The 14,796-nt window shown below is 41.7% G+C and overlaps 1 protein-coding gene across 1 annotated transcript in view; it reads right to left on the reverse strand.

Moving 5' to 3' along the window:
* The window catches only part of LOC126353460 (putative odorant receptor 85e), an 87,985-nt gene that overhangs the window by 24,608 nt on the left and 48,581 nt on the right, over positions 1-14,796 (reverse strand). Inside the window, exons 6-7 of the mRNA XM_050002765.1 lie at positions 10,949-11,048; positions 8,028-8,141 (exon numbers count right to left, since the gene is read on the reverse strand). Coding sequence (XP_049858722.1) covers positions 8,028-8,141; positions 10,949-11,048 — 214 coding nt within the window. The remainder of the gene's footprint in view (positions 1-8,027; positions 8,142-10,948; positions 11,049-14,796) is intronic.

The following is a 14,796-nucleotide window of genomic DNA, read 5'->3' on the forward strand; positions in this document are numbered from 1 at the left end:
AAAATATACACTTCTATCAGTTTTTGTGTAAATTATATGCCTTTTGGACTTTTGACCACATTTAGGATATTCCTACTACTGTATAGGGTGTCCGGGGAAGATGTATACAAAAATATTCGTACCTATTAAGCTGTACGTTTATTTGTCCAGCATTGTACACAGGAGCTCAGACATTGCTGGCTAAGGTATACGTAAACATTTCTTTATATTTCATTACGTATTAACGTTTATGACTTTATTTGTCGAACATTGTACACAGCAGCTAAAACATTTTTATGGAGTTTAGTACAGATCAATGTGGGTGACGTTTTTATCTCGACAGATATCGAAAATGCACTCCATTCCTCGTCATGACAGGTGTTATGACTTCTACTGCGGCGTAGATCCGTTGTCTCAGATCCAACAGATCTTGAACCGTTGCTCTGTAATCAGTATCATTGATAAACCACCATGCACTGAAATCCAGCAGAGGCAAATCCGGAGACAGAGAGCGCCAGGCAATGTGATCTCTTCCCCTCCCTCCCCCCCCCACCCCTCCTTACCAATACAACGCTCAGGAAACGTCTCATGGAGAAATGTGGTAACATCCCCATGATGTTGGGCACTATCCTGCTGGGAAATGACAATCGAGAGGCATCTGTGGAACTGCATAATTGATTTGGCCAACAAGTCGAGATATGGGTGCCCTGTTACTGTAGATAGCATGGGAAATGGACCAGTCACATCATGTTTCTATACTCCCAACCACACATTAACTTCTGGCATGCCCCTTTCGCAACTCAGTTTTTTCTCCTGGAGTCTCACTTCCTCATATTCGATAGTTACATCGGTTGACTTTGCTACAATCGTGGAAGGTAGTTTCATCACTGAGTAGTTCTGCATTTAGGTAGGCCTCGTTTTCGTCTATACGAACAACAAAAACACAATGTCTGCGGTGATACTCAGGCTTAATGTAATGCAAAAGTTGGAGCAACCGGAGACGTTGGTGCACAATGTCTGCAGCGTTGACTGGAGGACGGCTAGTTCCCTACTAGCTAGTGTGGTGGATATACGTTGGCTTCTAGAGAATGCTTCGCGCACACGTTCCACAGTCTCTTCATTAAAATGCGCTGTAGGATGTTTTCCGGCATTTAAATCTTACTTACCGTTTCTCAAAGAGTTCTGTCCCGCTGATAAATGAATTTACATATGGTGGATCCACGTTCCATTCTCTTCTTGCACGCCGCAGAACACGTGTTAGAGATTTTAACTCTGCTAACCACAGCACACAGTGCGCCTTTCGTTATGGCGTCCACATGTTGACTGTCAGGAGTATGCTACACAGTAAACATTTGTGTGCATGCGCAGACATGTGCCATACGACTCAGTGTTGTTCATGAAATGATGAGGATCATAGCTTTGAGAGTGTCTCTACTGACTGCGTATTTGCCCAACAACATGACATGTCAGATTATTTTGTTTTAGGCATTTGTTTGTGTAGAACACTCCGTACATGGCCGGCAAAAACACCTTGCGGCATGACTGTTCGGAATTTCCGCCTTCCCCTCTGCTATCAAAAATCAGATCTAGTGACTTCATGGGAGTAATTTACATGTCTGTGTTACTACTTTATGATGGTATGATTCTATTTGCAGTGATGTTTTATATGAGTTGCGAATCTTTGAAAAGTGTTGCTTTTTGTTACCTGTACATGGAACATGCGTTGCTGAGTCAGTTAATACGCTACTAAAATGGTTCTAATAGCTCTGAGCGCTATGGGACTTAACTTCTGAGGTCACCAGTCCCCTACAACTTAGAATTACTTAAACCTAACTAACCTAAGGGCATCACACACATCCATGCCCGACGCAGGATTCGAACCTGCGACCGTAGAGCGCGCGGTTCCAGACTGTAGCGCCTATAACCGCTAAGCCTCTCCGGCCGGCAATACGCTACTAAATTATTTATGTTGTCTCGTCCTGCTACTGTTGCAGCTAATGGTGGTATGAGATGCCCGTGTAAGAAATTGCACAGTTAATTTGACGTCAAGAACATCGAACTCTAGCACAATTTTGATGATTGTGCATATGTTAATTGGAGACGACTTAATTTGGTGTCAACGCTGGTTGGATTTGGTAGCGTATGTTGTAAACAACGGCAGTGAGAGCGCTACCCTTATTATCTGTCTTCCACTATCATTAAAGTCTTTTCAACTCGCCAATGCGGAACTTGAGCCCTCGATGTAATTCCTAGGCGGTAGCCTGCGACGGCTATGATACAAAGCCTCATTCCTGCTTGTGATTTTCTCTCATCATCTATTTTAACTATTGTTTTTAGTTAATTATCGGGCTTCCAATTAAATATTTGTTTTCAGATAAGTGTATCTACAATCGACAGTAACTAAAACATTGTACACACCTATAAAGGAACCTCTTCGAATGGTCATTATTTTTCAGATGTTTCCTGAACTGGAAAAAATGCTATTAAACATCTCATTTGTTCCGCATCTAACTTGTTCGAAGAACAATGTAATAAAATAAATTTAGTGGTTTGCTTTTGGCTGCAAAGAAGAATTAGTTTTGTGATATCCAGCAAGCGGACGTACTACGTATAGTTTTGCGTACGAGAAACACGATTCATTTCATTTCACTCCGCAACTGGGAATTTTTGGTCTTGTGCTTTTTTAACAGTTGTACTCTACACTTATCTACCGGAAACTGGAGCTTAATTTAGTTGAGTGGAATTCGTCGAATGGATACTGACTTGTTTTTTCGTTTCCGGCACATATTTCTACTTCTATGATGTAGTCCATTAGATGTTATGTGAGGGTATATCGGGAATATTGATCGATTTCAAGAATTCTGTTGAGAAGTTACGCTTTTGTCTTAGTTGATCATTGTATCAACGGATTTAAATATTTTTATTCGCTCGGTATCACATACGCTGATTTGTTTGTTGAACTATCTGTTTCGTTAAAGGTATTCCCGCTCCCAGAGCCAGTCTCAGTTGATATAGTTTCTCTCTAAAAGCGGATACACTTTTTCGATGATTTATTCCTCTGCACAACTCATCGGTTATGACGATTTTGTCCGAGTGCGGCTTAATGCGATATGTACTCATTCGATTATAGAACATTCGTGAATAATCTAGAACTGTCGTTAACATCCGAGAATATTCTTAAAAGCTCGAGAACGTTATAGATCGATTTGGAATTAATCCCCTTGACAAATAAATTGATGCAAACAGACAGCAGCTATCCTAAGTACCACCGTGGAGTGACGACGCGACTTCAGTTATTTCTCCACAGCCACAACAGCTATCACCACACAACCACTATAGTACACACCATTGGATTCGAGGGTGGCAGGAGACACAAAAACGAATGATTCACGGTGTGTGTTTTCGGAGGTATCGTCATCGCAGTCCATACAGAAGGTTTGTCCAGAAAGTAATTAGCGTTTGGCAATAAAAACAAACGAGTACATATGCAGAAAAACTATTTTCCTATAAAAGTGCAAATCTTAAACTTACCTTCTACATAGCTCTCACAATTTCGAAGACACTTGTCATGTACCCATTCGCCATAGAAGATTGCCACCTGTGTGATCGATCACGTGGTAACACGGTCTTTGAGTTTCTCGTCGTTGTTGAATCTTTGGCCACCGTGGAATACTTATATGTGCAAAAGTCGCTATATGGAGGATGGGCCAAGAGAGTCTAGCCAAAATTTTGTAACGGTTATCGTATCTTGTTCGCAGTGCGGTGTCTGGCATTGTCACGAATTAACTGAGTTTTACGTGTCGCTAAATCTGTATTTCGCTACGCAATTTCATAAGTGATTCACAGTAAACATTTTCCCTGATTGTTTCACCTCGCGGAAAAAGAGTAACAGTAGAATGTCGTATCTATCCCAAAAGACTACACACATGACTTTTCGAGATGTCAAGATCTGCTTGGAATCAGTATGTACTTCTGACGCACGTCGTCACTTTTCCATTGACAGTAATTAGGATGGAGGGATTTCGAAGACTCATCTCCGATCAAGTACACTGCCCTGACGCTGTTTTTGGTGTAGCTATATAAGAGTTAATGGCAGCCAAGTAGCACACAATTTTCTAAAATTAAGTTTTCAGAAACAGTTTTATGAAGAAATTATTTTGAAATTTGCGGAAAATTCATACAAAGATCATGTTTTACTTTACGAGTTCTTCAACTGAACGAACCATTTGTGCTTTAACCAAGCATAGACGCCCGCTTTGTTGGTCATCGTGCATTCGATAACGGCCTTCATTGAACTATCGGGCCCATCTCTCTACCACTGAATCACTTACTGCGTTTTCTTCGTAATTCTTGCAAATATGTCGCTGAATGTCGAACGCTGTAACGTTCTTCGCGCTCAGAAAACGAATTACAGATCTAATCCCACAAGCGGCAGGTTTTGAGTAAACTTCGCCATTCTAAACAAGCGCTCTACAGCATACACAACACATATCTCTGCAAGTCGAACTTACTTTCTGGATGTGTCACGTATATATATTCACCACATTCTCTTAAACGAAGTACTAGGTTAGTATCAATAAATGAAGCGCTGAGTTAGTATCAGAAAATTAATAAAACAACTCACTGCATCTTTGAACCTTGGTTAGATTCGAAACGCCTGGGAAGAAGAGCAAATGGCACTCCACCACAGTTCTAGGCCAGTGCTGACTACAGAGCTGATTTTCCGGAGGCACAAGTTCCGGTCATCTGACTGGGAAACTGACTTTCTCTGCGTGGACGAGACATGTGTTAAATTCAAATGATTTGATAGACCTGACTGCGTCCTGTTTTCATCACAAGTTTGTGATACATTTGGGTAAAAAAAAGAACGAAAATTATCATATTTATGAGCGCTTTAGAGGGACTGGAAAAGCAGAAATGCGCGGAAGTAAAACGCCCAAATTCTTAATAGTGATATATGTACAGAATTGGCATTATATTTAGTAGGATATAAGCAGATTTTGTTTTCGACGACGATGAAGCTGTTAGAAGGATATGGATGAGTTTGAAGATCGCAATTTAAATTAAAGTAACAGAAAAATTTTAGAATTAAAAGCAGTGTTAACATTAATTCAATAAAACAGTCTTGATCGCATTTACGTTGTATATTTAGTTTGGTGATCCGTTTCGGACTTTTAAAAGACCATCATCGGATCATTTTTTACACCCTGGTGACTGCAGCAGCCGGTGGCATGGAGCAATTCGCTCTGGAGGCATACGGAACACTGACCGATACCGGTCTCCAGACGAAATATACATGCAGTCAAGAATGATTTATTGAAATAAGTGTAATATAATTTTACCAATCGAAGTTTTTCCTAAGAACAATGTCCCAAAAAGTTCCTAAGAACAATTTAGTAAATGTTTTTCTATGTAGTAAGAAAAAATGGTCGCTTTGGTCAATTTTGTTAAAAGAAAACATTTTTCTGACGTTAAATGTTCAGTGTCTCATATATGACAGACATTTCTAGGCAGGGAAAAAAATTGCTTCTCTACTCTTCTAAAATACTGCTACGTATCTAATCTTCGTTTTTACGTAAAAGACAAAATCGCAGTGCTTTGCAAGAAACAGCCCTGTTGCTTCTTGTATGTCCTTATTTTCTTCCGACTTAGCAATTTTGTTACCAAATTGGACGTGGATTCTGTACTTCGATGTAGCTCGGTATTTTTCACACTAGCAAATCATAGCCGAACACGAAAAATCAGTGCGTCAGAGCACGAACAGCGTTTAGCAGATGCACTACAAATAGTTGTATGTGTCTGTTAATAGTACATGCATCCTGTGATTAAAAACAAATTTTAGCCAAACAGACAAACGTCAAAAAACCACCACATTGATGAGCGTTTGTTGTTAACGACATGATGCATGTGTATACTATTGTTCATTGTACAGCTGTATGAGGCTTTTCATGTTGCATAACGATACTAACAGAGTGCCACTTAAGTTGGGCCCGTGACACGATACGGGTTATCGGTACACTAAAAGTTTAAAAAAGAATCCTACGCAGCTGATGTCGACTATTAATCATTATAAAGAACGTGAGATGCGCGCGGGATACGGAGCACAATGTGTATGAAACTTTTATACCGCTGAAGTCTTACTTACGCAACTCCTACTATTCTACCATTCTAATGAACTAATTTCTTGGCAGTATGTACAGGGTGTTTCAAAAATGACCGGTATATTTGAAACGGCAATAAAAACTAAACGAGCAGCGATAGAAATACACCGTTTGTTGCAATATGCTTGGAACAACAGTACATTTTCAGGCGGACAAACTTTCGAAATTACAGTAGTTACAATTGTCAACGCCGGCCGCGGTGGTCTCGCGGTTCTAGGCGCGCAGTCCGGAACCGTGTGACTGCTACGGTCGCAGGTTCGAATCCTGCCTCGGGCATGGATGTGTGTGATGTACTTAGGTTAGTTAGGTTTAAGTAGTTCTAAGTTCTAGGGGACTGATGACCACAGCAGTTGAGTCCCATAGTGCTCAGAGCCATTTGAACCATTTTTGAACAATTGTCAACAACACATGGCGCTGCGGTCTGGGAAGCTTTATAGTACGATATTTTCCACATATCCACCATGCGTAGCAATAATATGGCGTAGTCTCTGAATGAAATTACCCGAAACCTTTGACAACGTGTCTGGCGTAATGGCTTCACATGCAGATGAGATGTACTGCTTCAGCTGTTCAATTGTTTCTGGATTCTGGCGGTACACCTGGTCTTTCAAGTGTCCCCACAGAAAGAAGTCACAGGGGTTCATGTCTGGCGAATAGGGAGGCCAATCCACGCCGCCGCCTGTATGTTTCGGATAGCCCAAAGCAATCACACGATCATCGAAATATTCATTCAAGAAATTAAAGACGTTGGCCGTGCGATGTGGCCGGGCATCATCTTGCATAAACCACGAGGTGTTCGCAGTGTCGTCTAAGGCAGTTTGTACCGCCACAAATTCACGAAGAATGTCCAGATAGCGTGATGCAGTAATCGTTTCGGATCTGAAAAATGGGCCAATGATTCCTTTGGAAGAAATGGCGGCCCAGACCAGTACTTTTTGAGGATGCAGGGACGATGGGACTGCAACAGGGGGCTTTTCGGTTCCCCATATGCGCCAGTTCTGTTTATTGACGAAGCCGTCCAGGTAAAAATAAGCTTTCGTCAGTAAACCAAATGCTGCCCACATGCATATCGCCGTCATCAATCCTGTGCACTATATCGTTAGCGAATGTCTCTCGTGCAGCAATGGTAGCGGCGCTGAGGGGTTGCCGCGTTTGAATTTTGTATGCATAGAGGTGTAAACTCTGGCGCATGAGACGATACGTGGACGTAGGCGTCATTTGGGCCGCAGCTGCAACACGGCGAACGGAAACCCGAGGCCGCTGTTGGATCACCTGCTGCACTAGCTTCGCGTTGCCCTCTGTGTTTGCCATACGCGGTCGCCCTACCTTTCCAGCACGTTCATCCGTCACGTTCCCAGTCCGTTGAAATTTTTCAAACAGATCCTTTATTGTATCGCTTTTCGGTCCTTTGCTTACATTAAACCTCCGTTGAAAACTTCGTCTTGTTGTGTTCTAGGCGGTGGAATTCCAACACCAGAAAAATCCTCTGTTCTAAGGAATAAACCATGTTGTCCACAGCACACTTGCACGTTGTGAACAGCACACGCTTACAGCAGAAAGACGACGTACAGAATGGCGCACCCACAGACTGCGTTGTCTTCTATATCTTTCACATCACTTGCAGCGCCATCTGTTGTTGAAAATTGTAACTACTGTAATTTCGAAAGTTTGTCCGCCTGAAAATGTACTGTTGTCGCAAGCATATTGCAACAAACGGTGTATTTCTATCGCTGCTCGTTTAGTTTTTATTGGCGTTTCAAATATACCGGTCATTTTTGAAACACCCTGTACTTCTCTCTAGAAATGTCCGATTTTTTTATAACTGTCAGGTTTTTGCTCCTCTTTTTTTCATTTGCGAGTAATATCAAAATTTTCTTGAGCACCTACCTGGTCAATAATTGTCTGGCCGAATATGCAGTACAGCCCCGTTTCGTACATGTATATTGGGAGTGTGCATAACATCTTGGACATCGTCGTGCGTTCCACGTCTTTCTGTAACAGCTGTTAAATTACAATTAACGTGTTAGATTTACAGGAATAAATCATTATAAGATGAGGACTTCACGTATGAAATCACAAAGCAATAGATACACGGAGGTGACAAAAGTCACGGGATACCGTCCAATTTCGTGTTAGACCCTCTTTTGCCGGGCGTCCTGCAGCAACTTGACGTGGCATAGACTCAACAAGTCGTTGGAAGTCCCTGCAGAAATACTGACCGATGCTCCCTCTATGGCCGTACATAATTGCGAATGTGTTGCTGGTGCAGCATTATGTCCCAAAAATGTTCAATGGGATTGATGTCGGGCGATGTGAGTTACCAAATCATTCACTCAAATTGTCCAAAATGTTCTTGAAACAAATCGAGAACAATTGTATGGCGCATTGTCATCCATTAAAATGCCGTCGTTTTTTCGGAACATGAAGTCTATGAATAGCTGAAAATGGTTTCCAAGTAGCTGAACATAACCGTTTCCAGTCAATGATCGGTTCAATTGGACCAGAGGACCCATTCCGTTCCGTGTAAACACTGCCCACATCATTATGGAGCCACTACCACCTTTCACAGTGCCTTGTTGACAAAAGGAGCCATGGCTGCGTGATGTCTGCGACACACCCGAACTCTCCCATCAGCTCTTGCCAACTGAAATCGGGCCACAGTTTTCCTGTCATGTAGGATGCTACCGACATGATCACGAGCCCAGGGGAGGCGCTGCAGGCGATGTCGTGCTGTTAGCAAAGGCACTCGCGCCGATTGCCTGCTTCCGTAGCCAATTAACGCTAAATTTCGCCGCACTATCCGAAAAGCTACGTTCGTCGTGCGTCCCACGTTTCTGCGGTTGTTTCACGCAGTGTTGCTTGTCTGTTAACATTAACAGCTCCACGCAAATGCCGCTGCTCTCGGTCGTTAAGTGAAGGCCGTCGGCCACTCAGTTGTCCGTGCTGAGAGGTAATACCTGAAATTTGGCGTTATCGTCACACTTTTGACATTGTTGATCTCGGAATATTCAGTACACTAACGATTTCCGAAATGGAATGGCCCATGCAGCTACCTCCAACTACCATTCCGCTTTCGTTGTTGTTGTGGTCTTCAGTCCTGAGACTGGTTTGATGCAGCTCTCCATGCTACTCTATCCTGTGCAAGCTGCTTCATCTCCCAATACGCACTGCAGTCTACATCCTTCTCATTCTGTTTAGTGTATTCATCTCTTGGTCTCCCTCTACGATTTTTACCCTCCACGCTGCCCTCCAGTACTAAATTGGTGATTCCTTGATGCCTCAGAACATGTCCTACCAACCGATCCCTTCTTCTTGCCAAGTTGTGCCACAAACTCCTCTTCTTCCCAATCCTATTCAATACTTCCTCATTAGTTATATGATCTACCCATCTTCAGCATTCTTCTGTAGCACCACATTCCAAAGGCTTCTGTTCTCTTATTGTCCAAACTATTTATCGTCCATGTGTCACTTCCATACATGGCTACACTCCATACAAATACTTTCAGAAACGACTTCCTGACATTTAAATCTATACTCGATGTTAACAAATTTCTCTTCTTCAGAAAGGCTTTCCTTGTCAGTCTACATTTTATATCCTCTCTGCTTCGACCATCATCTGTTACTTTGCTCCCCAAATAGCAAAACTCCTTTACTACTTTGTCTCATTTCCTAATCTAATTCCCTCACCATCGCCCGACTTAATTCGACTACATTCTATTATCCTCGTTTTGCTTTTGTTGGTGTTCATCTTATATCCTCGCTTCAAGACATTATCCATTCCGTTCAACTGTTCTTCCAAGTCCTTTGCTGTCTCTGACAGAATTACAATGCCTTCGGCGAACATTAAAGTTTTTATTTCTTCTCCGTGGATTTTAATACCTACTCCGAATTTTTCTTTTGTTTCTTTAACTGTTTGCTCAATATACAGGTTGAATAACATCGGGGAGAGGCTACAATCCTGTCTCACTCCCTTCCCAACCACTGCTTCCCTTTCATGTCCCTCGACTCTTATAACTGCCATCTGGATTCTGTACAAATTGTAAATAGCCTTTCGCTCCCTGTATTTTACCCCTGTCATCTTCAGAATTTGAAAGAAGTTATTCCAGTCAACATTATCAAAAGCTTTCTCGAAGTCTACATTTGCTAGAAAAGTAGGTTTGTCTTTTCTTAATCTAACTTCTAAGATAAGTCGTTGGGTGAATATTGCCTCACGTATTCCCATATTTCTACGGAATCCAAACTGATCTTCCCCGAGGTCGGCTTCTACCAGTTTTTCCATTCGTCTGTATAGAATTCGCGTTAGTATTTTGCGGCTGTGACTTATTAAACTGATAGTTCGGTAATTTTCGTTCAAAGTCTGTCAATTCCCGTCGTGCGGCCATAATCAAGCCGGACACCATTTCACATGAATCACCTGAGTACAAATAACAGCTCTTCCGATGGACTGCCCTTTTATATCTTGTATACGCGAAACTACTGCCACCTGTATTTGTGGCAGTCCCATGACTTTTGTCACCTCATTGTATGTATAGCTACTACACATTGCTTAAATCTTAGTTTTGATATCACCTCGTGTAATGTCGACAGGTTTACCTTCATAGCAACATGTATTACGTTAGAAAGTTGTTTGCAAGAGCAGATGAGAAAAACATACGAAATAATATCTTTTCCTGTTTTTACCTAACAGATGCATACGTGACTTTCCGTCGCTTCCCATACCAGAGCTTCACATTTAAGCCGCCCACCAATTGTTTTTTGTCTGAAACGTTACAACTATTATAAATATTGAAAATTTATATTATGCTTACCACCGATGTAACGAAAATGTGTACACAGATGTTCATCATATTCAGAAAAAGGAGGACGAAAACGGACTGTGACATTACTGACTCCAACTCCTCGACACATCTGAAATGATATAAAGATTAGTATGTAATAGAGAGTGGAGTAGGGCAATTAACTGCATTCCCAACATTTCTTGAAAAAGTTAAGATAGTTACAGTTCAAGCAAACATTTTATCATAAGTGTAACGGTTACAAATGATGTTTTCCCTAGTGATTTTTGTTGCAGCTTCTTTTTGAAAACGTGAATCAAGTTTAACAAACTTATAAAAACGTAATTATAAATAATAAAGTTCATGTAGCAAAGGAGATTCAGTTTTTAATAGTATTGTTTTAGAAACATCTGCTACTACGTACATACGATTCCAATCACTATCAAGTGCATGGCAAAGGCTACATAACATTGTACTACGCAAATTCTGCTGTGCAAGATAGCTAAACGACATCTCAGCATTTAACACTGCATTTCTAACGAAAGGCGTTATGTAAGTTCCGTGATGTAACTTCTGTTTAAATAACTTATGTTCACTGACGTTAAATCACTTTATAATTGATACCACACATTTTCTGGTGCCGAAACCGTGAACGGGATCACGGACAGAAACTTTTGGAGTCTTTGTCTGCTGTAATTCAAGAGGCGTTTTTCATCTATTTCGAGCGCGGTCCCAGCTGTCATTTAAGCATTGCGACCTTCAAATGGTTCAAATGGCTCTAAGCCCTGTGGGACTTAACATCTGACGTCATCAGTCCCATAGACTTAGAACTACTTAAACCTAACTAACCTAAAGACATCACACATATCAATGCCCGAGGCAGGATTCGAATCTGCGACCGTAGCAGCAGCGCGGTTCCGGACTGAAGCGCCTAGAACCGCTCGGCAAAAGCTGCCAGCATTGCGACCTTCGGATTACTTGCATTCATTATTAAAATTTCTCAGCTTACTGCCCGTGTACAAGCTGCTGAAGTAATATTTAAGTAGAGCGTAAAGAATAAATTGTCGAATTACATAAAAAAATGCATATTTGACCTCTGCTGTGCAAATCTAACATTAAAGCTTGTCCAGTGCTGCAACCTTATAGTGATGCCACAATTACGACTAAACATAAGCAAACGTACTGAAACAACTGACAGTCTAAGTTTTCTAGTGGAATCTGAATCTTCTCTCCGAGCCTGTTACAATTGGTGGCTCGGATCTTGGCAAAGTTGTGAGTCCCTCCCCCACCAAAAAGTGTGCTGGTGAAAGCACTTTGTCTTACTTTTCAGCGATTGGCCTCAAGTTGAGGGCGGTTTCAATGTCCACGAGCACAGTCTCTGTAGCCTTTCCTCGTTGTGGAACGTTCGAGTTCTTTTCTGACATCTTTCGACTGAAAGTACCCCCTCTCCAACGGGCCCTACTAAGCCACAAGTGGAGCTTTAAAATTCAGTGTTATGCCTTGTTTTGCGAGGTTGTGATAGGTGATACCAGCATGGACTGCCGTCCACATTTCCATTATCTCTTTGTTCACTTCATGGAATGTCTGGATATTGTCATAGTAGATGGTGTGTCGAACCTCGCGTCTACCAATAAAGCTCTGTAATGCCAGCAAATATCGATCCGTTGTTGCATTGTGAACTGCTGTGTGAACTGTTCTAATCTCAGCATACGTGATATCAGTTTATAATTGGCCCCACATATCAGGGCTTGTCTCCACTGCACTACTTGGCTTTAAATACTTTTTATAAACAGAATTTCGAAATACCTAGCTCCTTACACGATTAATGTGAATTAATTAAAACATCAATACGAAAACATCAATAATTTTTCAACGCACTACCTACAAAATTGCTACATCTAATAATCAGCATAAAACGTTTCAATAACACCTTGCAGTTCTAGCAGAGAGCAGCCCTCTGAAGAAAACTCGAAGGTGTTACTAGCGTACGTTAGTTGTCACCACTGGAAATTCCGAATTGTTAGGAACTGTGAGCTTGATTTTATCCATGGGCTACACGTAGAGGAAAGTTTTCCCCGATGAAAAGGATATAGTAGTTATATTTCATTAGGAACAACTAAATTATCATTCAAGAGCATCTTAGAATGCCGGATGTGTGGAAATTGAATATGTATCGTAATTTTTAAGAGGACTGCTTTCCGTATTTTCACTGTAATGAGAACACCGTAGATGTAGGGTTGGAGGGGACTAGGTATATTCACGACTAGCCTTCCGTACCTATTTCTTGGGGCTATGCGTGAAAAACTCTCACTCGTTCAACACGTTCTTCAGTCATTCTTGGTTTGAGTAGCTCTTTCATTTGATGTATCGGTTATAATTACATTGGCAGTTCCAGTGACGTCTGTGTGGAGATTTTTAAGGAGACGCTTACAATTATTTCTTTATCGTTTGCAGTCGTTCTTTCATTTGATGCATTATTTGTAATTATAAGTTGATTGTAATAAATGCAGCAAAGCCCTAAAACCCATATACTCATTTTCAAAGGCGCTATATTTTCTCGGTTTTTGTACTCTGCAAATGTATGAACGTATGTTTTCTAAATCACCATGCAGACTCAGATGTTAACTGTAGGCAAAACTATCTCATAACACTTGTCACTCTTAGCTTTCTACCAGGAAAGCTACTATTATATCTAAATTTATGGAAATGTAGTATCTACCTGCAGGCACAAAATAACAGCTTTCGTTGCAGAGCCTGACGCTGATTCAACCGGATATCGACAAGGCCTGAGTATTTCCTTACGGAAGCACGCCCTTAGCAGTCCCATGGCAACATCCTTGAGCCGTAAGCACTGCTTTGTACGAGGGTTCAATGAAAAGTAATGCCTCCACCTTCGCTGATTGGGTTTGGATGGAAATACTTTAATAAATCAAACGCAGAAATAATCCTTAAAATGTGATCTTTAATTACCAATATTCACTTTCCCATATAATGACCAGCAAACTGGATACATTTCTGACAACGATGAACAAGTTTTCTGAAGCCGTCACGGGAGAAGTCAACACTTTGTTTCCATAACCACAGTCTCATACGTCCCTCAACGTCTTCATCAGAAGCATAATGATGTCCCTGCAGATCGTCTTTCATTATCGGGAACAAATGGAAGTCAGAGGGCGGCAAATCTGGACTGTATGGAGGATGCCTTACCGTGGTGAGATTCGGTCTCTGAAGTTCCGCTGTTGTGGCACGTGAATTGCGTGGTTTGGCATTGTCATTCTGCTTTCAGAGTTCGCAGTGTTGGGATGTAAACACTCTGAATTTATTGTTGTTCCACGACCAAGGAAATCGACATGGATAACACCATATGCGTGTCAGAACATTGTGGCCGTGATTTTTCCAGCTGAGGGCTGCGTCTTGAATTTCTTTTTCTGGAGCAAGTCGTTGTGTCGATATTCCATAGGCTGAAGTTCCGTCTCTGGGTCGTAGTGGTGTGCCCACGTTTCTTCTCTTGTCACAATTGATTGTGCTTGCAGTTTCTCTCTGAGTGATACGTCGATCGTCCTGAATCAATCTGTGAACATTTTGCTTGTGAAACTCGGTGGTTGCTGTCACAGGCCGTCCAACTCTTTGTTTGTTATGCAGGTGAAATGGTCCCGCCTCAACATCTTTAAGCTTACTCGCCCAACGGCGCACATTACTGACGTCAACACAATCACCATAAACTGCTTTCATTATTTGATGAATCTCCTTCGGGGTGACACATTCTGCTGTCAAGAATTCAATGGCGGCAAGTTGCTTACATCGCACTGACCGACCGTCTACGCGGGGTTCCATACTTTACATTGTAACAACACAACCGTTCAATGCTAAAGCTTCCTGCC

This window comes from Schistocerca gregaria, chromosome 1 (assembly GCF_023897955.1).
Source record: "Schistocerca gregaria isolate iqSchGreg1 chromosome 1, iqSchGreg1.2, whole genome shotgun sequence".
In the NCBI taxonomy this organism is placed as follows: Eukaryota; Metazoa; Arthropoda; class Insecta; order Orthoptera; family Acrididae; genus Schistocerca; species Schistocerca gregaria.